Source organism: Rhipicephalus microplus, chromosome X (genome assembly GCF_043290135.1).
Source record: "Rhipicephalus microplus isolate Deutch F79 chromosome X, USDA_Rmic, whole genome shotgun sequence".
NCBI classification, from domain to species: domain Eukaryota; kingdom Metazoa; phylum Arthropoda; class Arachnida; order Ixodida; family Ixodidae; genus Rhipicephalus; species Rhipicephalus microplus.
In genome coordinates this window covers 361,647,308-361,671,411 of record NC_134710.1, presented here as the reverse complement: position 1 = coordinate 361,671,411, position 24,104 = coordinate 361,647,308, and the positions used below count along the sequence as shown (strand labels likewise).

General features: G+C 45.8%; 1 protein-coding gene across 3 annotated transcripts in view; it reads left to right on the top strand.

The window, feature by feature from the left end:
- The window catches only part of LOC119161103 (ixochymostatin), a 108,826-nt gene that overhangs the window by 77,333 nt on the left and 7,389 nt on the right, over positions 1 to 24,104 (top strand). Inside the window, exons 1-2 of one of the 3 annotated variants that reach the window (XM_075879904.1) lie at positions 11,277 to 11,709; positions 14,808 to 15,006. In XM_075879904.1, coding sequence (XP_075736019.1) covers positions 11,330 to 11,709; positions 14,808 to 15,006 — 579 coding nt within the window. In that variant the 5' untranslated portion in view covers positions 11,277 to 11,329. Of the gene's footprint in view, positions 1 to 11,276; positions 11,710 to 14,804; positions 15,007 to 24,104 lie in introns of those variants that run through there. The other 2 variants (XM_075879903.1, XM_075879905.1) reach the window with 2 other exon arrangements.

The window sequence follows — 24,104 nt, the reverse complement described above, 5'->3', positions numbered from 1 at the left end:
GACAGAGAGACAAACAAACGGACGAATACATGGACGGACGGTTGCACCGATGGTCACACGGATGGATGGACACACGGACGGACGCATGGCCGGACGGAAGCAAGAACGAATGGACGCAAGAAAGCACAGACGGACTGACGAATCCTTCGCCCCACGAATCATCATTCCCTCCGTGGATATGCTGTGTTTTTTATCAACGCTGCTATCACGCACTCCGCACTGTCTTCATGCCATGGCCGCCGCAGAGCGAGCTCGGAGAAAACTTGTCTGGCCGACAAGCTCGGGCCATCCTGGATAGCACCTCTGATCAGAGTCTTAATGTATATATGTTCCGAAGATGAGCCGCGGCAGTACAAACGGAGCGTATGCGCACTCGGAAGTGCGAGTGGGCGCTTTGACGTCAAGTCAATGGCAGTGTTTCCGTTTGGGCAACTGAAGCCTGTCCTATTTCAATACAGTTATGAGTGCTATCGATTATATTAGTAAAACTATGAAGCTAAGGTAATATGTATTCCACGCCATGATTCACACACACAAAAAACGTGTGCAATAAAAATGGGGTACTACTCTCTAGTCAACACTGGTCCTCTAAAAAGGAAGAAGGCGGTCGCAAGCCCAACGCTGTAGAACGGGAAAAGGCGATCGGGAAAGGCCGACCCACCGTGAAGGATCAGCCCATTCGGCTTATACCGAATAAACGGGGAAAATAATCAACCAAGGCAACAGCGGCTGCGAAAAGACCCAGAAGTGGTGGAAGGCCTATGCCAACGACAACATGCTCATTAATTTTACTAAAGGTACGAACGTTTGGTATAGTGTGATCAAATTTTAGAGGGGTCTGGAGGATCGCTCCTGGGCTGATGACAGCGCACCCCACACAGAGGCCAAGCCCCTTTGCACATGGACACATGCATAGGGAGGCCCTGATTCGCTCCATTAGCACGTCACCGTGAAGCATACTCTGCCACCATGCAAAACTTTGTGTCAGCGAGAATTTGTCTTCGATGATGACGATGATGTGTGGTATTTTATGGCGCAAGGTCCATTCGATGGCAAAAGAGTGCCATTTCAGGAGAATAAAGACAAGAACAATGACATGGTGCGTGGCTGTATAGGGGCCTTCAAGTTACTCGCGCTTACGTGGCTAAAATTATAAAAGTATTTAAAATCAGGACAGTGATGTGAAGTGTGTCCAGCCTTGTAAGTGGGATCTGGGTGTAGCGGGATCTAAATACTGTTGGCCAATTTTCAAGTCTCGGTTTTATAACGTGCAATTTGTTATCCGTTTCCTATCCCACAAGAGCTGCCAGCACGCCCTCAGCTCCCGTCGTAGGAAAGGTTTCATGTCAACTGCAGGGACTTCCAGGGATGTATTGGCGGGTGCGTGGTCGTGCGCCGACCCAGCGAGCTTGTCTGCCAGTACGTTTCCAGAAATGGCGTGTTGTCCTGGCACCCAGCATACCACAACCGGTCGTTCAAGGGCACAGATTGTGCATGAAAGAGAGTGAAGTGATATCAGGACAGAATCTTTATGTTTGACACTGACGCTGACATACTTGCTCTCACAGAAACCTGGCTACACACACAAATTCACGACCACGAACTTTTTCTGCCCGCGGATAAATTTTCTATTTTTCGATGCGACCGCACTGCCCGTAAAGGTGGTGGCGTCCTCTTGGCAATTACCAAAGATTTTTCTTCCCAGTGCATTCATATTAACAGCGAGTTAGAGATCACATGGGCACTAACCAAACTTATTTTTCAAAAAATCATTATCGGCATTTGTTACAGGCCACCAAATTTTTCCGGCAACTTCGCGAATGAACTGAATGACGTAATTAATCTGGTATCATCAAGATATCCCGATTTACCTCTGTTTTTGCTTGGCAATTTTAACCTGCCGAACATATCATGGACTTCAGATACACCGATTATGCAGCCTTACTCGACTATTAGCCAAGAGTTCCTAGACTTATGCACTGTCTTTTCCCTCACCCAACTTATTACTCAGCCAACACGATTAACCGAACTTGCTTCGAACACCCTAGATCTCGTACTAACGTCGAGGCCAGAGCTTGTCTCGGATATTACACTGTCACATGGCTTAAGTAATCATTCATTAATATCATTCCAGCTAAATATTCAGCGTCCCAAGAAACCTAAAAAAATAAAAATGATTAAAAACTATTCAAAAGCAAACTTCGAAGCCATTAACAGTGAACTTGGTTCATTTCTTAGTACTTTTTTGGAAAACTTTCACGAACGCAGTGTGCAAGAAAATTGGGACATGTATTCAGCTGCCGTTGCCAACTTGGCGAACAAACACATTCCTGTTCACGCAATAACAATGACCCAAGATTCCCCATGGTTTAACGCACACCTAAAGCACCTATCGAACAAAAAAAAAGCGATTATACACGTCTGCCAAGAAATGCGGGAATGAAGAACGCTGGAATGCCTACAAGCTCGCGTCTAAAAATTATGTAACAGCACTAAAAAAGGCCAAAAATTATTACTTACAAAACGTGTTACCATCCATGCTAACGAACGATATTAAAAAATTCTGGCGCACAATAAACCCCCAACCCGACGACGCAATCACCCTAGAAGACGCTAGCGGAAATCAAATTCCTTTTGACTTATGTGCGAACGTTCTAAACGATGTTTTTTCCTCTCACTTTCCCGTTGATGCAAATGACATTTTACTCAATGCAGAACCTTTTCCCCGTCCCGTTATGCCTCCAATATGTATTGATTGTAGTGGTGTTGAAGTGATAATTAGGTCCTTAAGATTGTCTTCCGCTCCTGGTTGTGACCAAATTGACCCGGAATTCTTAAAGAGTACGTGTGCTTCTTCATCGGTCATAATAACAATGATCTTTCAGCGGTCACTCGACCAAGGTTGCCTGCCCGCTGAGTGGAAGATCGGGAAGGTGACTCCATTTCACAAAGCTGGTAACCGCCATTCCCCACTTAATTACCGACCTATATCACTTACCAGTATACCGTGCAAAATATTAGAACACATCTTATTATCTAACCTTGTAAAATTCCTCGAATCTAACTCATTCTTTACCCTAGCACAACATGGTTTCCGAAAAACATACTCCTGCGAGATCCAACTGGCATCTTTCACACATAAACTGAACGTTATACTGGATCACTATTCTCAGGCCGACTGCATACTTTTGGATTTTTCTAAAGCGTCCGACAAGGTTTCCCACAGTTTATCAATGCACAAATTATTTCAACTAAACCTTGACAGAAAATTACTGACTTGGATTGAATTCCTTCTTAACAATCGCTCTCAGTATGTTGCTGCTAACGGGGTGAATAGCCGCCACACCGCTGTTCAATCGGAGTACCACAAGGGTCAGTGCTTGGTCCTCTTCTTTTTCTTATATATGCTAACGACTTACCTGCGTGTCTTTCTTCTCATGTGCACCTATTGGCTGATGACTGTGTAATATTCCGTGAATAAAGCTCCGATGTCGACGTAACTGCTCTTCAAACTGACCTTACTGCTGTCTCAATTTGGTGTCAAAAATGGTTAATGCAACTCAACGTCAACAAGTGCAAGGTTATGAGATTGTCTAGAACAACTAATTCACCTTCTACCTTCTCTCTCAATAATCTTGCATTGGATACCGTTTCTAGCTCTCAATATCTAGGCTTACATATAACCAGCACTTTAAATTGGGCAATTCACACTGAACACATAATTGCAAAAGCAAACAGAATGCTTGGGTACCTACGTCGCAACTTTGCTAAAGCTCCTTCTTCCTTAAAACTCACCCCCTACAAAACATTGATTCGCCCTAAATTAGAATCTGCTGCCTCGGTTTGGGATCCTGTATATGCCAATCTAATACGCTCAGTCGAAATGGTTCAAAATAATTCTACCCGCTTTATTCTTTCTAACTATAACCGCACCGCAAGCATATCGGAAATGAAATCTAGCTTGAATCTACCATCTTTAGCATCTCGCCGTCAGATTCTTCGTTTGTGTCTTTTTCACAAAATATATCACCATCCCCAATTACATAATGAACTTATTTCACTACCAGATTATGTATCACCTCGTCTAGATCATCGTCACAATGTCGGAGTTCCATTATGCAGAACAAATGGCTGCCACACATCATTCCTACCACGCACAAGCATCGAATGGAATCACCTTCCCGCATCAATAGCAACTATCCAAGATTATAAACTGTTTAAAAACGCCATTAGCTAAGACTGTATGAGAAGGAGCCGCACCACTGTAATAACTGCATATCTATCGCTGCATTTCTGTATTCTTTTTTTTCTCCATGTGCTAATACCACTCCCCTCTGTAATACCTCCCGGTCCTGAGGGTACCAATAAATAAAATAAATGAAATATGTACAGTAAAAGCTATTTTGTGGGATAACGAGGTACAAGGAGTTCATTTTGACTATAAAAAGTGTACAACTCAATACCCCTCCTTGCAGTACTCCTGTTTCCTAAACAAATGTACGGCATAACACAGTGCCCACTTGAATACAGAATGTCCTATTAGACAGGTAGCTTTCGATTATTGCCAACATTCTGCGCTGCACACCTAGATGTGACAGGTCTCGGAGTATGCCAAAGTGCCACGTAGCATCATCGGCCTTCTGCCTATAAAGGAACACCGACAGAAAGAATTGTTTATGAATGAAATTATAACGAATTTGCGCCTCGATACGGATAAAGTGGCGAGAAGTGGACTTAGCCTTTTGAAACCCACACTGGCATGGGTGAGCAGGCTTCGAGAGAATGACCTTCGAGAGAGTGATGGGCACGCTGCTTGAAGGATCTTAAGGGCGACATGCTTGTATTATTTAGATGACGTCATAATCTTCTCAGCTACTTTAGCCACACATCTTGAACGCATTTCGACCATTTTATCCACATTCCCACATGCCTGCCTCCAGCTGAATTCCTCGAAGTGCTGCTTCAGTCTTCGTCAAATCACTGTGTTGGGCCATCTTGTTGACGCTTCTGGTGTGCGACCAGACCCGGCAAAAGTACGCGCAGTAACGAACTTTCCCGTTTCGCGCTCTCGTGTTCGCAGTTTCGTGAGCCTATGCTCTTACTTTCAATGGTTCGTGAAAGGCTTTGCGGCACTCGCACGCCCACTCACAAACCTTCTCAAACACGACGTCCCGTTTTGTTTGGGTCCTCTTCAAGCTAACGCTTTCTCTCGACTAATCACCGCTCTGGCGACACCACCGATACTTGCACATTTCGACCCAGATGCTCCTACAGAAGTGTGCACAGACGATAGCGGTCACGACATCGGCGCAGTTTTGGCCCTAACTCAGCGGAGCGCTTATCGTAGCATATGCAAGTCGTCTTCTTTTAAGGTCGGAGCGTAACTACTCTATAACAGAACGAGAATGCCTTGCCCTTGTCTGGGCGGTTTCGAAATTTCATCTTTACTTGTATGGCTATCCGTTCCTTGTCGTCACAGATCATCACGCCCTCTGTTGGCTTTCTCCACTGAAGGACCCTTCTGGACGACTTCGTCTTTGGGCGTTGCGTCTTCAGGAGTACTCCTACTCAGTCTCCTACAAGTCTTGACGCCTCCATCTGGACGCTGATTGCTTTTACCGCTACCGTATTGACCAACTAGATCGATTGGTCGGCGAGCCTAGCCCTAGCGTCACGTCCATGTCTAGGTTTCGTCAGCTTGGTGACAAACAGCGTCACGATCCTTCCTTGCGGTCACTCATTGCCCGTCTGGAATCTGACCCTAACGACGTGTCACTACGCATGTTAGTTTTCCTAAATGGCATACTGTACAGTCATAGCAACCAGAAAGATGGCCTTGAGCTACTTCTGGTCGTACCTAACCATCTGCGTTCAGCAGACCTGCTTGAGCTTCACGACAAACCAACTGACGGCCATTTAGGCGTATCTCGCACGTATGACTGCGTCCGACGACGCTTCTTTTGGCGTGGTCTCGCGTGGTCCGTTCGACGTGACGTGGCCTCTTGCGATAAATGCCAACGTCGAAAACAACCTGCTGCACCCCCTTCTGAACTCCGTCACCCGATCTCTATCCCTACCGAGTCTTTCTTCCGTGTTGGTGTAGACCTCCTCAGACCGTTCTCTGAATCAAACTCTGGGAACAAGTGGGTCGCCGTTGCTATAGACCATGCGACCAGGATTTATATCCCTAGAGTGCTCCCCACCAGCACTACTACGGATGTTGCCGACTTTTTGCTCCACGATGTAATTCTACACCATGGCGCTCCTCGGCAATTGCTTACCGATCACGGACGCGCTTTTTTGTCACGCATTTTGCGCTCTCCCTCAACGCAACATAAACTGACCACTTTCTACCATCCTCAATGAAATGGCTTTACCAAACGCCTAAATCTCACCCCCACGAACATGCTCTCGATATATGTCTCATCTGACCATCATGACTGTGATCTAGCGCTACCTCACGTGACGTTTGCCCATAGTTCATCTCGTCATCATAGCGCAGGTTATTCATTTTGTTGTAAGCTCTATGGGCGCAATTTGACTTTAGCACTGGATACCCTACCACCGACTACTACACCTCCGCCGAGTGAATACGCACGTGATGTTATCGTTTGTGCCGACGACGCACGTCAGATTGCCCGCTCTAGGCTGTTGGCTTCACAAGCAATCCAGAAGCCTCTCTACGACAACCTTGTCGACGTTGACTTCTCACCTGGTTCTCTAGTTCTTCTTTGGTGCCCAGTTTATCGTGTTGGATTGTGAGAGAAGTTGCTATCTCAGTACAAAGAACCTTACCGTATCATACAACGCGTAACGGACGTTACCTATGAGGTCATTCCAGTCTCCGGGACTATCCTGTCTGTAAACACTTCCAGTAACGTAGTCCACGTCAGTAGGTTGAAACCATACCGCCCTCCTTCTGAGGAACACGTATAAAGTGCACCGAGCTGGTGCTTTTACAACAGGGGGGTAATGCTACGTAGCTATCGCATCAAGGGTGAACCATTCTGTAGAAGGAAGACGGCGAAGAGGACTGGTTTGCTCGTTCTGTGTGCGGCGCTCGGATTTTATTGGTGTAAATACACTGGCGAATAGTCATGTCCCGTCTCATTTTACGTCAAAATATTTTTATTCTTCACGTATGAAACAAGTGTGCTTGCAGGTACACATCTACATCTACAATCCCAGTTTTAAGGTGTTTGATCATATCCAAGCACTGATTGATTGATTGATATGTGGGGTTTAACGTCCCAAAACCACCATATGATTATGAGAGACGCTGCAGTGGAGGGCTCCCGAAATTTCGACCACCTGGGGTTCTTTAACATGCACCCAAATCTGAGCACACGGGCCTACAACATTTCCGCCTCCATCGGAAATGCAGCCGCCGCAGCCGGGATTCGAACCCGCGACCTGCGGGTCAGTAGCCGAGTACCTTAACCACTAGACTACCGCGGCGGGGTCATATCCAAGCACTGAACGATATTGATGAGCACGTTCGTGCGTGACGCATCTTTCCAAAGATTGGGATGTTCAAGATGCCCTCTCGTTTGTCTGGTTATACTGTGGTGCGAAGTGCCTTATCACAGCCCTAACTCGCCTAGGAGAGAGTGCTCAGGTGTTTGATGCGAGGTTTGGACGCCAATGGCATCTGGCCAATAAGTATCTATGAATAGGTATTACCAGTGGTATCTGACGCTAGAAGTCTCTGCCAAAACTAATTGGCAATACCCTAACACACAACAATCAATGCTTCATGGCTGCTCCAAAACTTCCCTTTTACTGCTCCAAAGTGGCTTCAAGACAGCGTTACTCCCTCTCCCTCAGCTGCTCGCAAAGACTTAAGCCAGCTTGAACCGCTCATCATGTTGAAGAACCTAAGAGCGCTAATAAAGACTGCAATGGACAGGCATAGTCATCCATTTCGGCTTTTCCGCTGCTGCTGCTGCTGCTGCTGGCGGTGGTGGTGGCAGCGCCGGCTCGGCGGCGGCTCGGCGGCGGCGGCGGCGGCGGCGGCGGACTCTGCCAGCAGCAGCAGCGGCAGCAGCAGCAGCGGCGGCAGCGGCAGCGGCAGCGGCAGCAGCAAGCAGCAGAAGCAGCAGCAGCAGCAGCAGCAGCAGCAGCAGCAGCAGAAGAAGAAGAAGAAGAAGAAGAAGAAGAAGAAGAAGAAGAAGAAGAAGAAGAAGAAGAAGAAGAAGAAGAAGAAGAAGAAGAAGAAGAAGAAGAAGAAGAAGAAGAAGAAGAAGAAGAAGAAGAAGAAGAAGAAGAAGAAGAAGAAGAAGAAGAAGAAGAAGAAGAAGAAGAAGAAGAAGAAGAAGAAGAAGATTGAAACACTTTTGACCAGCCGGAAAACAAAATGAAGGCATAATTAAGCTTTTAGTTACATGACATCTTTATTGATTGTGTAGTGTTTTCATCACCCAACGATTCCACAAGCTGATGGATGCCTTAAAGTAAACCATCCACCGTTAATCCTGATCATCGCTTTTCAAGCGATGAACAATGTGCTCTTATCGGTATATGTGGAATTAGTAGATGTCTCGTTAAAAGCGCATACCTTCGTGCGTTGGTGCTGTTTTGTTCCAATGCAGCGTGGTCTTTTGCCTCGAAAGAAATCAGAGATTTCGCTAGACATGGGCACGTCAACAAAATAGGCCATCACAATGTTCATTAGTGAAGCAGCTCCACAACAATTTTTAAATGGAATTGTAGTTGTATGAGTTTATATATTTATAAATGCGGTTTAAAGTCCTAAGCCCACTATATGATTATGATAGACGCCGTTGTGGAGGGCTGCGGAAATTTCGACCACCTGGGGTTCTTGAACATGCACCCAGATCTGAGCACATGGGCCTACAGCATTTTCGCCTCCACCGAAAATACAGCCGCCGGAGCCGGGATTCGATCCCGCGACTTGCGTATCAGCAGCCGAGTACCTGAGCTATCAGACTACCCCAGCGGAGCTGCCGTTCTATCGATGGTCACAACCTCACAGATCACGTGCCCCAAAACTGGCAGGATATTTTATGTATTCAAGTGTCTAATATTTCTCGAAAGCGCAAGCTTTTCCATGTGGCTTTTTCAACGCAAACTTTCTATCGACACCTTTGGTTCACTGTACGGCTGACTAATGAACTGTAGCACACACAAGATACATTAACTAAAACTACTGACTAACATTGATCAATAAATCACTAATTTCATTTACTTGATCGCCATATAACAAACCTTTAATAGGTCAATGTTTCTTGCTTGCTTGATCCTATATTGTGGCTTATACCCAATAAGAGGGATTGGCGAAGAAGCCAGCGGTTGATGTAAGTGAACAATTCAGGATTGTGCAGGTGAGAGAATGATTACTTTGTTTTAACAAGACGAAATAGTTTTGGAACAGTGTAAAAAAGCAAAAGAAAAGACATAATAGAAGCTTTCAGTAACTGGGGCAATTTAATAATACATATTTCTTGAATAGGTCAAGTCTGTAGCACTAAGCGCCAAATTCGGTACACCCCCTTAACACCGAGTGACTCATTCACGTGGTTGCGAACTGTGTCACCAGACCTTGTTCTTTGTTTTCGTCAGGTGGCACGCGCAATGAAGAAAGAACTACATTGTATATCCATCTAGTCAACCTAAATATATGTGCTGAACACAGGCATTATTTAACACGATATTACTAGGCGATACAAAATTGTGTGCTATAACTATCCTGATTACTCAAAAAGACATCGGTGGCCATGAACTAAACATGTTTATTTTCAGTTGATCGTAAAATGAAGAGAAGATGCGTGGGCTGGCCGAATTCTTAGGACCATAGTGTCTACTCAAATGGCTTTTTTCTGCATGAATTCCATTCGCTGCATGTCGCCAATTCGATTAGTTTATCAAACAGTAGCTCCATATCATTGGACATCGTGGGGCATCGTGGTGAGCCTCTGTCATCGTAAAAAATATGTTTGAACTATCCGCCAATGATGTCCTTACCTTTATAAATTTTTTATAGGAAATGTATGGCTCCACCCAGATTGGATAGGGGCCAAATTTCTACCACTACTGAAAAAACAGGGTGCTGGTTATACCATAGATAACATTCAGCCTATTTCCCTTCCTTCGAATCTCGTGAAGCTAATAAAATGATCATTATATAGACATCTTGAAAAATGGATTGAAGTAAATAATAGTTCAAACAAATCACAAATAAAATTCAGGTCAGGCTGTTCAATATGGTATGCTCATGTTAACTTAGAAAGTAGAATTAGGCTTGCTCGTCACAAAAACCAATACGCTGCTCTAGTGAACTTGGATATTGCTAAGGCATATGGCAGCGTAGAGCACACCATATTCATTAGTGGACTACGAAGTGTCAAGCTTACCGAGTATATAGTTGTATGGGTACAAAGGTTCTTAAGCGGACGAGCATTTTATTGCTCGCAGAACGACTCTTGTTCTCAAACATACCAACAAACAAGAGGAGTGCCTCAAGCGTCAGGTTTCTCGCCCATTTTATTTATTAATTTGCTGAGCTCCATTTTCCTGCATGACGATGCCATATAATCAATAACGTCATAGAGAACTTATACATTTTCAAGTTCCGTTGAAAATACAATATCGTCTTACTAGAAAATAGGAAGTCATAGTAACTAGATAAGAGGTTGTGTGGCCCCTTTAAAATATATATTTACACAAGGCTGGTCTGGTGATATCACCTCTAGCAACTTTTGTTTAGAAACAGAAAGAATAGGGCATTAATTTTTGTTCTCTAGCCGATACAGATTACTAAGAAAAACACTTCTTTTTATCCTATTCGCTAACTTTGGCCCGAAATTCACGATTGAGAACATACTTTCTTTCGGTGCTTAGGATTTGGGCTTCAGCCAAAAGAAACTTTTGATGCCTTTTGTACTTACAGTGATGGAAATGAAGAAATGAAGTTTCTATTTGCATGAGTACTGTTACTGCTGAAATAATTTACCATAAAACAGATTTTTAATCGAGGCTAATTTTTGTTAAGTATAACGAGTGTACGGGTTCATCTCTACGGGTGAAAAACAATTATTGTACTTTTTTCGTTTTACGAACGATGTTTTGTTTTTGGCTATTAAACTTGAATGCTTAAAAAGTGTTCATAATTTTATAATCAAATCTGGGCCGATTGCCCTGAGCGTGTATGATTCATGTTTCAGGCATCACTATCATCATCACCTTGTGCGCTGACGCATGGGGCTCGTGGGGGCTCGAATTCATGGGGCTCGAATTCTTCCTCGCGCAGTCGAACGTGGCAGCTAGGCTAAGTGAGCTGCGCTGCGAACGGAAGCTACCTACGCCCGCCATGATTAAACCTAAGCTTGGCGACAAGGAGTGCACCTTCTCGCGAGATTCGCCCGCTCTAAAAGCTCCTGTATCGACCTCCCTGGTTGCAAGTGCACGTGAGACCGCGGATGGATCTTACCTTTCGAGGATCTTGGTCTTCGAGGATGTCTTCATGGACAACCAGGACGTTATAGCCAAGCCTCGGAACCTGGCCAACGTACGCTGCACGGGAGATCGATGGCGACAGATCCAGAGATCCTCGTGCGACTTATTATTTGATGAAGACGCCAAGGTCACCGTGCGACGTAGTGACCATGTGCTCAATGCAAGCAGCTTGCATGGGATGCGGCACCAGAAGGTACTCCCACCTAGGGGCGTTGGAAGATCGCACATATGCTGGTACGATTTTTCTACGTTGCTTGAATTTTCAAACACTCCGCCCCGCCGCGGTGGTCTAGTGACTAAGGCTCTCGGCTGCTGACCTGCAGGTCGCGAGTTCTAGTTCCGGCTACGGCGGCTGCATTTCCAATGGAGGCGGAAATGTTCTAGGCCCATGTGCTCAGATTTAGGTGCATGTTAAATAACCTTAGGTGGTCAAAATTTCCGGAGCCCTCCACTACGGCATTTCTCATAATCATATGGTGGTTTTGGGACGTTAAACCTCACATATCAATCAATTTTTGTACACTCCTTGGACTTCCTTTCACTTGTGTGCTGTTCGTAAAGCTACACTTATTGCTTCGTTTCCTTTAATAAAGTTTAAAAGAATAAGAAAGGCGTACATCATAAAGAGAAATTGCAGAACACTACTTGTCACAGAAACTGACGCTTCGGTGACAGTTCAATGCCTCTTGTCAAAATTCTAGTTCCATCGAACTTACCCGCTCTACGATTTTTTAATTAATGCGCCTACCTTCTTCTGGCCTTCTTTCTTTTTATCTATATCATATCAGGACAGATAAAACAAAACTTATAAGGGATTAAAAGACTACGACATTGCTCTTGTTCGTTTTGTCACATTGGTTGGGTTGTATGAGCCATACTTTAAGCGATATAATAATGACTCTGGAAAATCACCCCATCAACTGGTGTGGTTACTATTACGGTGATAGCCAAGTGTCACGCATTAGTTGACTGGGATCAGCTCGGCAGTAAGTCCGAATAAAAGCAGCGCTTGCAAATTTAGCAAAACAATAAAGAGGCCGCAACATGTTGCGATATAATCGGTCGGATAAAATCTGTATACACTGATTAGTCGCTCATTAAGGTCACTAGATGAAAAATGAGAGAAAAGCTGAAAACATCCGCATTTCGCTTGACATTACATCATAAAGAAATGTTTAAAATGCCAACTTGGCAAACGTCACGATATATCTCAAAAACCAGTTTAATTTGAGAGTGAGCAGGCACGTGTTCATGGAGAAGGATAGAAACGTGAGCAGTGCGGAGCGCTGATGAGTCCCTTACTTTGGTGTAAAAAAGCTATAGATGGGGGTTTCTTGATTGCATTGCCGATGATTGCAGTGAATTTCATTATTCAGCTAAAATTGTAGATGCTGCACTGCTTGCGTTTCTTTGAATCGCCATTGTACATTTGAGTTATTGAGAGTCTTTAAGTTCTGCGTGATGCAGTAGTCCTGATATCCATCCCTTTCAATAGAAAGGTTCAGAAAGACCCTATAGTAAAATATTAAAACAATTTTGAGAGGCGATACTATTTTAGTCATCATTTCGCCATTATAGCCTAAATATCGGAAGAAGAAATGAACGTGAATATTTCATGTTTGAACTTTGCTTTGGCGCTTTAGGACGTTGTTAGTGTGATGCCATGAATTTTGGTTTGTTTAAGTGTTTCGGCCGAATTCGCTGAAATGAATTTTCAAAAACTTCCTATATTTAGGATATTGTGCTTTAGAACAGAATGTATATCTTTGTTAGTGACACGCATGACTACACCGATTCAGTTAGATACTAATCAAGGGCCTTTGAGATCGGGGAGTAATGCAAAACCACTGGTCTATTTATATTTGGGTGCGCGTTAAACAACTTAAAGAACTGCAAGCGAATAAAATCAAATAACTATTCTATAGTTATTGGAGCAAATTCGGGTGCTGCGTTCACTCAATTACTGTGGGTGTAAATGGGTGTACAAGGATTTGTCTAGTCTTCGTGGGGGCGGCTTTGAAGGGGGCTATGTTCGATGCTGTTTTTATTGTTGTGCTCACATAGTAAAGCCTTGTAGACCATAGTCGAACGTAATGAATACATAGGCAAACTCATAGAGCTGCGACAAGCTAGCCCGGACAGACTCTCTGGTGCTAGTTTAGCCTTTCATCACTAAAGCTAGCTACCCACGTATTTTTTAATTGGCTGGTGTGTCGTCAAGAACGAAACAATATCGACGTTCACTTTTTTGAACACACATTACCTTCACCTTCACCTGAAGTTTCAGGTGAAGGTAATCACCAGAAAGTCAGGTATCTTGACTACCTACCACATAAGAAAAAATTCACCAAGAATCGGGTAGGTGGAAATAATTTCGGCGATTAACATATAACTTTGGTAAGTTTAAAATTAGGAGTGATTTTTTCGAGCCTTGGCAACGGACATCACGTGATGGGCACATATTCACACAAGACATATTGTTTTTTTATTGACGTCGATTACTACAACAACCAAAAATGAAAGCTAGAGTGTATGGTTTGAAATAAAAAACTGAATAGTGCAAAACGACAAAATATACAAAAGATCAAATGAGCACTTACTTGCTAGGGGTAATACAAATTCACCTATATACACACGTAAAACATTATTAAACTCCAACCGATCTCAAATATAGGCGTAGTGTTCGTAAAGAGGTATTCGCATTTCGAACTTCGACTACAGAAATCACTGCAAAATGTAAATGTATCTAGCGAATGCAGCACTGAGACTACAACATTATTCCGGGTTTCTGAGTAATCGTATCGTTATTGTCTCTGTGCAGGTCCTATAAATATAATGTTCTATTTGTACCTTAATAATAACCAGCCCTAAAAGTTGAAATATCACGAGGAGTGGAAGTAGCGAAGTTTAAGCAAATCCATGCATTGCCCGTCATTTGCATGCTGCCCGAAGCAAGGTGGCCGGAAGTGCTATGCGTTGTATACTTCCCATAGACACTAGCGCCACATTTCCTTATAGTGAATTATCAAGAAAGTTTACGGCCAAAGCTATTCCGGAGCCTCCTTTATTACAGTGTGCGTCATGATCGCATACTAGTTCTGGCATTTAGGATTTGAAGAATTCTTCCCATTAACAGCACCACAGCAGAGCGAGGAATCGAGATTTTTTTCCTTGTAGAGTATACAGAGCTATTGAGTGCTTTCTTAGAACCAGAAGGAGTTTTTTTTTTTTTCAATCAGACAATAACCGCTTGAGTGTAAATGGGTGAATGCTTTACGTAATGTGCGCTTGAAAAACATGTTCGTCATAGCCATCGTATGTTGTCAAAGCAGGGCGAGGCAACCGAGGGCACGTCAACAGGAAGACAGCATGGACGCGCATGTCGAGGTCGTTGGGGTTGGACCCAGGGATTTTGTCAACCGCCTTGGAGACTTCGTCTGTGAACCATGCATCTATTTCTTCTGGGCGCTTCTCTGTCTCTTGGCCAAGGCAGGCAACGCGAAGCATCTGCTTTTGGAGGCTCCGTGCGTGGTAAGACAACTCTTTCTCCCGAAAGATCTTGTAAGGTCAGCCAGGGCCTCCTTAAATAATGCTATATATTTTTTTCGCATCATGCGATAACTTATCTGTCATTTCGTGATCCGAACGCATCGGTATGCAGATTTTTATTAGTTTATTTTCGCATACTGTAATCCAGTTGCAAGAATATTGCAGGAATAGGTGCAAAAGAAACAAATTGTACTGGGTAAATATGGCTGTTATTCAAAGACAGGTGAAGTAGCAACCATCATAAAACCATACAGAACGCTCAGCATTGGAGAGAATAATTTTCCGAGGGTATTAAGTGATCATGACTGGCTATACTGCTCCACGCATCTTTGTTTTGTGGGAAGAAGCTGTATATAAAATTCAATCAGTGATTGAAACCCAGATAGGTTAAACATTTATATCTGCCATAGATGCTAGTATGGCAAGTCTTAGTTGTTTTCGAGGAAGATACCAGTGAATTAGGGAGATAGTGAAAATGTTTTTTAGAGATTCAATGTCACGTCGTAGAGACAGTGAAGTTAGATGAAAGCTGGTTCATTGGGAAATAGAGATAAATTCCAATCATAGCTGTGGTATACGAACTGCTTTTTTTCACTAAATAAATCCGCTTCATTTCGCCAATATTCTATGAATAGCAAACAGCGGCGCCATAGTATACATTTGTCTGTATGAGCAGGTCTGTAGGTTAATATTGGTTTCTTTTGCAAGTGATGTTACTGTGGTTACACTATGACGGGTTTGTTGAAAAATAATTGACGGTTGCCCCTTGTACAGGAATAAACACTTAAGGCTTTTGCCTTTGACAGGTCCAACAGCAGAAATCTCTCTGGTGACGATGCAGTGGTCACAGAGTATATTTCATGGCGAACGTATACGTTCGTTGCGCGTTTGCTCTGCTGCCGTCGCTTGTGCCCGACGCTGCGGTTCGGGAATCGCTAGTTTCACTGCTTACATTCGGAAATGCCTGTGTATTCTAGCCATGACATTTCAAAACAGCACATTCTGCTGTACTATTACGTTTCTGCCTATGTCATATGCAGTCATTACCTGAAGCACCAAAACAAACTGTGGTGGTAGCTTCGAGTTCTTTTAACGCAAAATCTACGTTAATATGCAGAATAACGCGCCAGTTAGAAGAAGACCCCAGGGCCGTTTAATATGTGGGCGATGCTTTATGTTATGCCTATCTGGTTTTTATTTTGTGCCCATGGTTTGTGCCTCAAAACTCAGCGTTGTAATCCCGCCTCTTGATTCATGTCCGCAACAGCCTATAACAGAGGGCTTTCCTCTTCTATAAGAGTTTCCGCAAATCAGTGGCTTTTGTCGACATACACACAAGTAGGCTTGCTATCCGTAGGGTAATAACCATAACTGTAGGTTACTTTCCGAGTTTTTTCGGGCAGCCTTATGTTGGAATAGTTAAAGAGTTTTTCTAGTATGGCGTTGGGTATTTCTCCCGTTTCGCTCGTTGTCGATCACTGGAAAGCGTGAAAGATGGATGCGACATCCTTGAGGATGACAATGCTAAACAAACTATAAATGTAAAAATTTTTTTGAATAATACTGGAAATGTGACCAGCATAGCGGAGACGCGAAATATAGTAAGTCGATCATCGGACGGCCAGGCGATAAATTTAGTCCACGGAGAAGACGCAAACAAGGTGGTTTTCGCGTTCAAGTGGTCTTAGGGGAGTGCGGAAAAGACCATGCGGATTTTTCGATGACAGTTGGTGGGTGGATAAAAGAGTGTGCTGTTTGCGACGTGGCGGTGACCTGCAAATCAGGAAGCTGAAAATTTCTATACTATTGTTATAATAATACAATTATTATCATTACTTTACGAAATGTATTTGTACAAACAAACTGAAAGTGTCATTTCATGAAGGAACATCGTAAATCCACAGCTCCGCTTTCATAGATTTAGCGCAGAATTGTGTTAGTGTACCTGCTGCTTTTCTTCTGGCTACCTACTTTTTAGCGTCCCATCCTCTTGTCATCTTTTACTTATTTCCATTGCCGACATTTTTACCTTTCCAAAGCTGTCCTTAAAAATCAAGGGTTGATGTAGGCCAGTGACCTAATACCACTTTATGGCTGTTCCTGCTAAAGCAACCCGCACTCGTTCCAAACAGCAAAACACATAGTTTTGAATTATTGTAAAGTGTTCTATCGCTTATCTCGTCTTTACCCTTTCTGTGGTTACACAGAGCCCGTTTTCTTTACATAAGTGCTATTCAATACATCTTTTTTGCTACCCGGACGTTTAAATGAATGCTCTTTGTTTTCATACCGTTTACACGGCCAGCCGTATGCTTGGTGACGAGTCAGTCTGTCAGTCAAAAAATTTATCAAATGGTCCTGAGGAGTTTAAGCCACCAGGGTACCCACGAGGGACACTCTAGCAGTCGCTACAGTAGGCGACGCCCGAGTCGGGGCAGGAACGTGGTGCCGTTCCGCCAGTTCTCCCCTAGATTTTTTTTCTGAAGTGTTAGTGAACCGTTTCCCTAAGCAAATAGCAGAAAGCCTCCTGTTTCCATCGTCCGTCTTTCCTGTTTTTGCTTACTCTTCCAAACTTCTTTTCAAACAAAATTTTAAAGAGCTACCGAAATTATTACCAGAACACATGCGTGTGGGGCAGTGGACGGAGTGTAGTCTGCGCAATTTTATTGTTTTGCTGCGCGTGTTTTAGGCGTAGGGTTAAATGCATGATCGTAAAAATTCGTGTCGGATAAAATAGAGTAATCTTGACAATGACGTGGTATACTTACCAAAGATTAGTTAGTAACAGCGCACTCATGTTGAGCTGGGGCTTCGCATAATTGATATATGTTCGTGCTTGAGTGTGTACGTGTGCATGTATAAAATTCAAAAAGATTTTGGGGCAGTTATTCGCAACTGGTGCTCACACTTCGGGAACAGCGGTGCTGGTGGCCTTCTTTTTTTCCATTAATACATAGTCAGCCTCACATCACCACTCGCATCTTTTCTTTTCAGCTCCCTTGCTGTTTTATTGTGTACGTGGTAACTGCTTGTTTTACTGTCTCCATTCCTCGGTTTCCCATCCTTGTCCTCTCTTCTCCCTCCTTAAAGAAAATAAATTGGAGTCTTCGGTTGTTAAGTGATAAGCCAGGAAAAGTTTATCCAGACCTGGTCATCAGAAGTACTAAAAGCATGATCTTCAAGCTCAAGAAGTTGCCAAAAGTTGCTTTCAAACAGAAAATGCTTTTTAAACTGAAATGAAAGCTCAGCTCTCTGGCAACTTATAAGTGTGGCAGCTTGGGCTAGTTGGTATGGCATGATGATAGCTATAGCGCGAGAAAAAAAAAAACGATGACACAGAGACAAGAAGGACACGAAGGACACGAGCACTCATGTCCTTTGTGTCCTTTTTGTTTCTGTGTCGTCGTTTCGTTCTCGCGCTATAACTATCGTCTCTGGCAACGTTATGCCTTTTAAAGCGCTTGTAAAGCACCTTCAATATTTTTCAGACGTTGCAAATAAAGACGCACATCGTGTGCAGAATGCCGGCGCGATCAACGATTCTACAAATGGCAGTGCTACGAGCCGCTGGCACGCCACAAATTCCAAAAAAAAACAATTCCCCCTTTTTTCCGAGCCTTTAAGGCTACAGCGTGATAAGCCGTCCAATATATCTGACACGCTGGTCTAAATATTGTCACCAATCTTGTCTTACTCAAGGAAACCTTCCGCAGAACTGCTCGTCAAGCTAGGATAAACAAAAGCGGCTCAGTCCCAACTTCTTCGTCCTCTTCCACACGAAAAACCACGCGAATTCATGCGGCATTAGTCCCCCCTTTTAAAAAGCATCGACTCGATGCTTCTAAATAAAAGAAGAAGAAAAAGAAAAACCCCTAATTAGAACACGCGTTGACGCAGAGAATCACAAAGTGAGTGCCAGGGAAAACAAAGAGGGCGCACAAGCACTTGGACCATGCGCGAACACAACAGCACCAGTGGAAGAGTCAAGAAGAAAAAAAAAAAACACCACGTGAGATCACTGTCACGTTTGCGAAGTAACTCGCAAGCACAGAGACTATTGTGTGTAGTACGGCTTGAGTCGTACGACATGCACAGTTTCGGGCCGATGTTGTCGACGTGACGACACTGTGCCGTCCGGAAGTACTTCGTATGTAAGGTCACTCACACGTCGGATAACCTTGTATGGTCCGAAATAACGGCTCAGAAGCTTTTCAGACAAGCCTGGTCGTCGGACAGGAGTCCACACCCACACTCGTTCACCCGGGTGGTATGCGACGTTTCGACGGCGAAGGTTGTAACGTCGTGCATCTGCGTCTTGTTGGTGACCGATGTTCACGCGAGCCAGTTGACGAGCCTCTTCGGCGTACTGCGTGTATTGCTCGGCTTCTGGAGAAAGAGCATCGCTATTATCGTACGGCAGCATAGCGTCAAGCATCGTTTGTACGTTGCGTCCATAAACAAGGTGGAAAGGTGAAAATCGGGTTGTTTCCTGCATTGCCGTATTGTATGCGAACGTGACGTATGGGAGGATATCGTCCCAGGTTTTGTGCTGCACGTCCACGTACATTGACAGCATGTCCGCTATGGTCTTGTTGAGCCTTTCCGTCAGTCCATTACTTTGTGGGTGGTAAGCCGTTGTTTTTCGGTGACTCGTGCAGCTCAGTCTGAAAATGTCCTCTAGCATTTGTGCCGTAAATGATGTTCCTCTATCCGTAATCACACATGACGGCGCGCCGTGCCGGAGGACGATGTGCTGCACGAAGAACTTCGCCACTTCAGACGCCGTGCCGCGGGGTAATGCCTTTGTCTCAGCATACCGGGTCAAGTAATCGGTTGCCACTATAATCCATTTGTTACCAGTGGCCGACAAAGGGAAGGGTCCTAGAAGGTCCATTCCCACGAGGTCGAAAGGTGTCCGTGGTGGTGTAATAGGGTGGAGAAGGCCCGCAGGTTTCACGGGTGGCGTCTTGCGACGCTGGCACTCGCGGCAGCCTTGCACGTAGCGGTGTACACTGGTCGAAAGTCGTGGCCAATAGTACTGCTGGCGCACTCTGGCGAGAGTCCGCGAGTAGCCCAAGTGTCCCGACGTGGGCTCGTCGTGGCACGCGAGTAGGATGTCATCCCGCATGTCGGCTGGTACAACGAGGAGGAAGGCTTTGTTGCTACCTCGAGCATTTTTCTTGTAAAGAATGCCCCTCCTTAGACAAAAGGATGACAATTCGCGAGCGATGCGCCGAGGAGTGTGAGAATTTCGGCCTTCTAAGGAATCAATAATAGGGCGCAATTCCTGATCGGCTCTCTGTCTAGACATAAAGTCAGAATCACTGAGGGCTCCGAGAAAACCATCAGCATATTCCGAGTCCATATCAGGATGTCCCACGGGTGCTCGAGAAAGTGCGTCGGCATCTTCGTGCTTGCGCCCAGACCTATACACAATCATGATGTCGAACTCTTGTAAGCGTAAACTCCACCGAGCGAGACGACCAGACGGATCACGGAGATTGGCCAGCCAACACAGCGAATGGTGATCGGTCACCACCTTGAAGGAACGGCCGTAGAGGTAAGGTCGAAACTTTGCCGTTGCCCACACGACTGCGAGGCATTCCTTCTCTGAAGTGGAGTAGTTGGCCTCGGCTCGAGAGAGAGTACGACTGGCGTAAGCTATGACATGTTCTACGCCGTTGTGCCGTTGTACAAGGACAGCGCCAAGTCCGACGTTGCTTGCATCCGTGTGAACTTCGGTATCAGCGTCCTCATCAAAATGCGCAAGAACAGGTGCCTCTTGCATTCGCTGCCGTAACTCTGTGAAAGCTGCTTCTTGCTCTGTAGTCCAGGCAAACGGTACATCATCTCGGGTGAGTCGCGTGAGCGGTTCGGCTATCGTCGAGAAGTTGGTAATGAATCGGCGATAATAAGCACACAAGCCGAGAAAACGCCGCACCGCTTTTTTGTCTGACGGCACAGGAAAGGTGGCGACTGCTGCAGTTTTTTCTGGGTCAGGCCGCACTCCATCCGCACTCACAACATGTCCCAAAAATTTCAGCTCATCGTAGCCGAAATGGCACTTCTGGGGTTTTAGCGTGAGTTCGGCCGAACGAATAGCTTCCAGAACCATTCTTAGACGCTTCAGATGTTCTTCGAAACTCTCGGCAAAGATGACCACATCATCAAGGTATACAAGGCAGCTTTGCCACTTCAAGCCAGCGAGAACGGTATCCATCATTCGCTGGAATGTTGCGGGAGCCGAACAGAGGCCGAAAGGAAGAACTCTGAATTCATAAAGCCCATCGGGAGTTACAAACGCTGTCTTCTCTCTGTCTCGCTCATCGACCTCTATCTGCCAATAGCCGCTCTTCAAATCTATCGATGAAAAATACTTCGCGTGTCGTAGCCTGTCGAGAGAATCATCAACCCGTGGGAGCGGGTAGACGTCTTTTTTGGTGACGCTATTGAGTTTCCTGTAGTCAACACAGAATCGCAGCGTTCCGTCTTTCTTCTTTACTAGAACGACTGGCGAGGACCACGGGCTGCTCGACGGTTGTATCACCCCGTCGTCAAGCATCTCCTTTACCTGCGTCTGTATAGTCTCGCGTTCTTTAGCCGAAACACGGTAAGGTTGCTGGCGGATTGGGCGAACATCATCGTCGGTAATAATTCGGTGCTTTATGAGGGGTGTTTGACCGACTCTAGATGAAGAGGCGAAGCAAGATTTAAATTCCTTCAGCAGGGTATGCAGTGCGGCCTTCTTCTCGTCCGAAAGCTTCGAACTGACGTCGATGTGGTCCAGAAACTTATCTCCATCAACCATTTCCTCGGATGCGAAGCACTCGGTGACATCCGCTACACGGTCTCCGAAGGCCACGGTGGTGCCGCGGAAAAGATGTCGGTGCTCGAAGTTAAAATTTGTGACGAGTATCTGCGACCGTCCGTCACGCACACGCAGAATGCTTCGCACTGCACACACACCTTGAAGCAGTAAAAGGGATACGTTGCTCTCGGCGACCACGTCACCGTCTTGGAGGTCTTCACAGGTGACTTCTACGAAAGCAGTCGCTCGGGGAGGCAACGTCACGCTTTCGTCAGCAACACGCAGCGCAGGTCTACGACAGCTATCAGCGCCTCGATCGGTTGCAAGTTGCGTCGAGAAAGTCACCATTCGCTCGCGGAGATTTATGATCGCGCCATTCTCTCGAAGGAAGTCCATTCCAAGGATGAGCTGACGAGAACAGTCGCGTAGTACGAGGCAGGTTACCACAAACGTTGACTCGCGTATTTCCACTCTTGCGGTACAGCGACCCAATGGAGTAATAACGTGGCCTCCAGCAGTGCGAATACGCGTCCCATTCCAAGGTGTCATCACTTTCTTAAGACTGGTTGCCAATTTTCCGCTCATAATAGAATAATCTGCACCTGTGTCCACCAATGCGCTAACCTGAAGACCGTCTATCAGCACGGGAATGTCGAGTGAGACTCGGCCACTGGGTTCAGACGCACAATCCGGCATTTCTCTCGCACTGCACTCAGACGTCAATTCAATGTCTGCAGCGTTTTGTGGAAGCGTCGATAGGAGGTCTTCCGCACTTTTAGTCCCAGCGACCTCGCCCCCGAAGGTCGCTGCCTTCAGTTTTCCCGACGAGGGCTTGGGGAACGTCCCCGTGCCATCGTACTGAGACGTGGTCCAATAGCTGCGGGTCGTCGTGGAGATGGAGACCGCGATTGACGCCGTGAGAAAGGCAGGCGTTGCTGCGCGAGGTAGTCCTCAATTTCTCTTGGCCTCTGACCAACTAGGGGACGAGGCGAATGAATAGAGAAACCGCGCAGTCCAAGTTGTCGGTATGGACATTCCCGGTAGATGTGACCGGCTTCACCGCAATGGAAGCAGAGGGGTCTTCTATCCGACGTACGCCAAATATCGGACTTCCGCGGAGGGGCACGGCGACCGTCGATGTCCAAACCAGCATGCGCAGATTGAATTGAAACTGGCGACATCGTCTGGATTGGGACTGCAGGGCTTGAGACCGGCATGGAAGTGCGCAGAGCTTCGGCATATGTGCGGTTCCCAACATCAGTGGACGCAGGAGGTGGTTCTAGATTTGTAACCGTTGGTTGAGGGCGACGGCTGTGAAGCACCTGCTGGACCTCGTCCCGAATAATATTGGTGATGCTGCTTACCTCCGGCTGTCTCGCCCCGTGTAGTTTCGCGATTTCCTCGCGGACGACGGAGCGGACGATTTCGCGAATCCACTCAATGCTGTTGCTCCCGAAGCTGGCGGAAAATTCAGTAGGTGATGCAGAATTCACTTGCCGGTTGAGTAGGGCTGACCGCTGATGAAGTACCCTCTCCATCGTAGTGGCTTCGGTCAGGAATTCTGCTACACTCTTCGGAGGACTCCGCACTAGACCAGCAAAAAGCTGCTCCTTCACGCCTCGCATCAGATAGCGTAGCTTTTTTTCTTCTGGCATTGCCGGATCCGCTCGCCTGAAAAGCTGCGTCATGTCCTCCACGTACATGGTGACGGTCTCATTAGGCATCTGGATGCGTGAATGCAATGCACGTTCAGCACGATCGCGGCGGTCGGGGCTCCGGTAGGTCTCCAAGAGGCGATGCTGGAACTCGCGCCAGGATGTCAAGACATCACTTCTGTTCATGAACCACGTTCGGGCGCCGTCTTTCAAACACGCGTAGACGTTGCGGAGTTTGGCGGCTTCGTCCCAGTAGTTGATCGCTGCGACGTGTTCGAACTCGCTCAGCCAGTCGTCCACATCCTCAAACAGCTCTCCGTGAAAGGGACTAGGCATCAGCGGGTTCTGGACAGTGCAATAAATTGGTGCCGACGACGTAGGAGTTTCCATGACGCCTTGAGGCGAAGTCATAGTCGCTCTATGGATAAGCTGTGCCGGTGTCTCTGGTGGTAGGCCTCGTTGGCGGCGGCTTGTTCTGTGAACTGGCGTGTCCACGGGCACAGGGCTTGTGTTCCGGCTCCTGGGCGGGCTCTTGTGCATGGGGTGCGTCGTCAGTTGTCGTACCCAGCACCTCCACCAATCTTGTCACCAATCTTGTCTTACTCAAGGAAACCTTC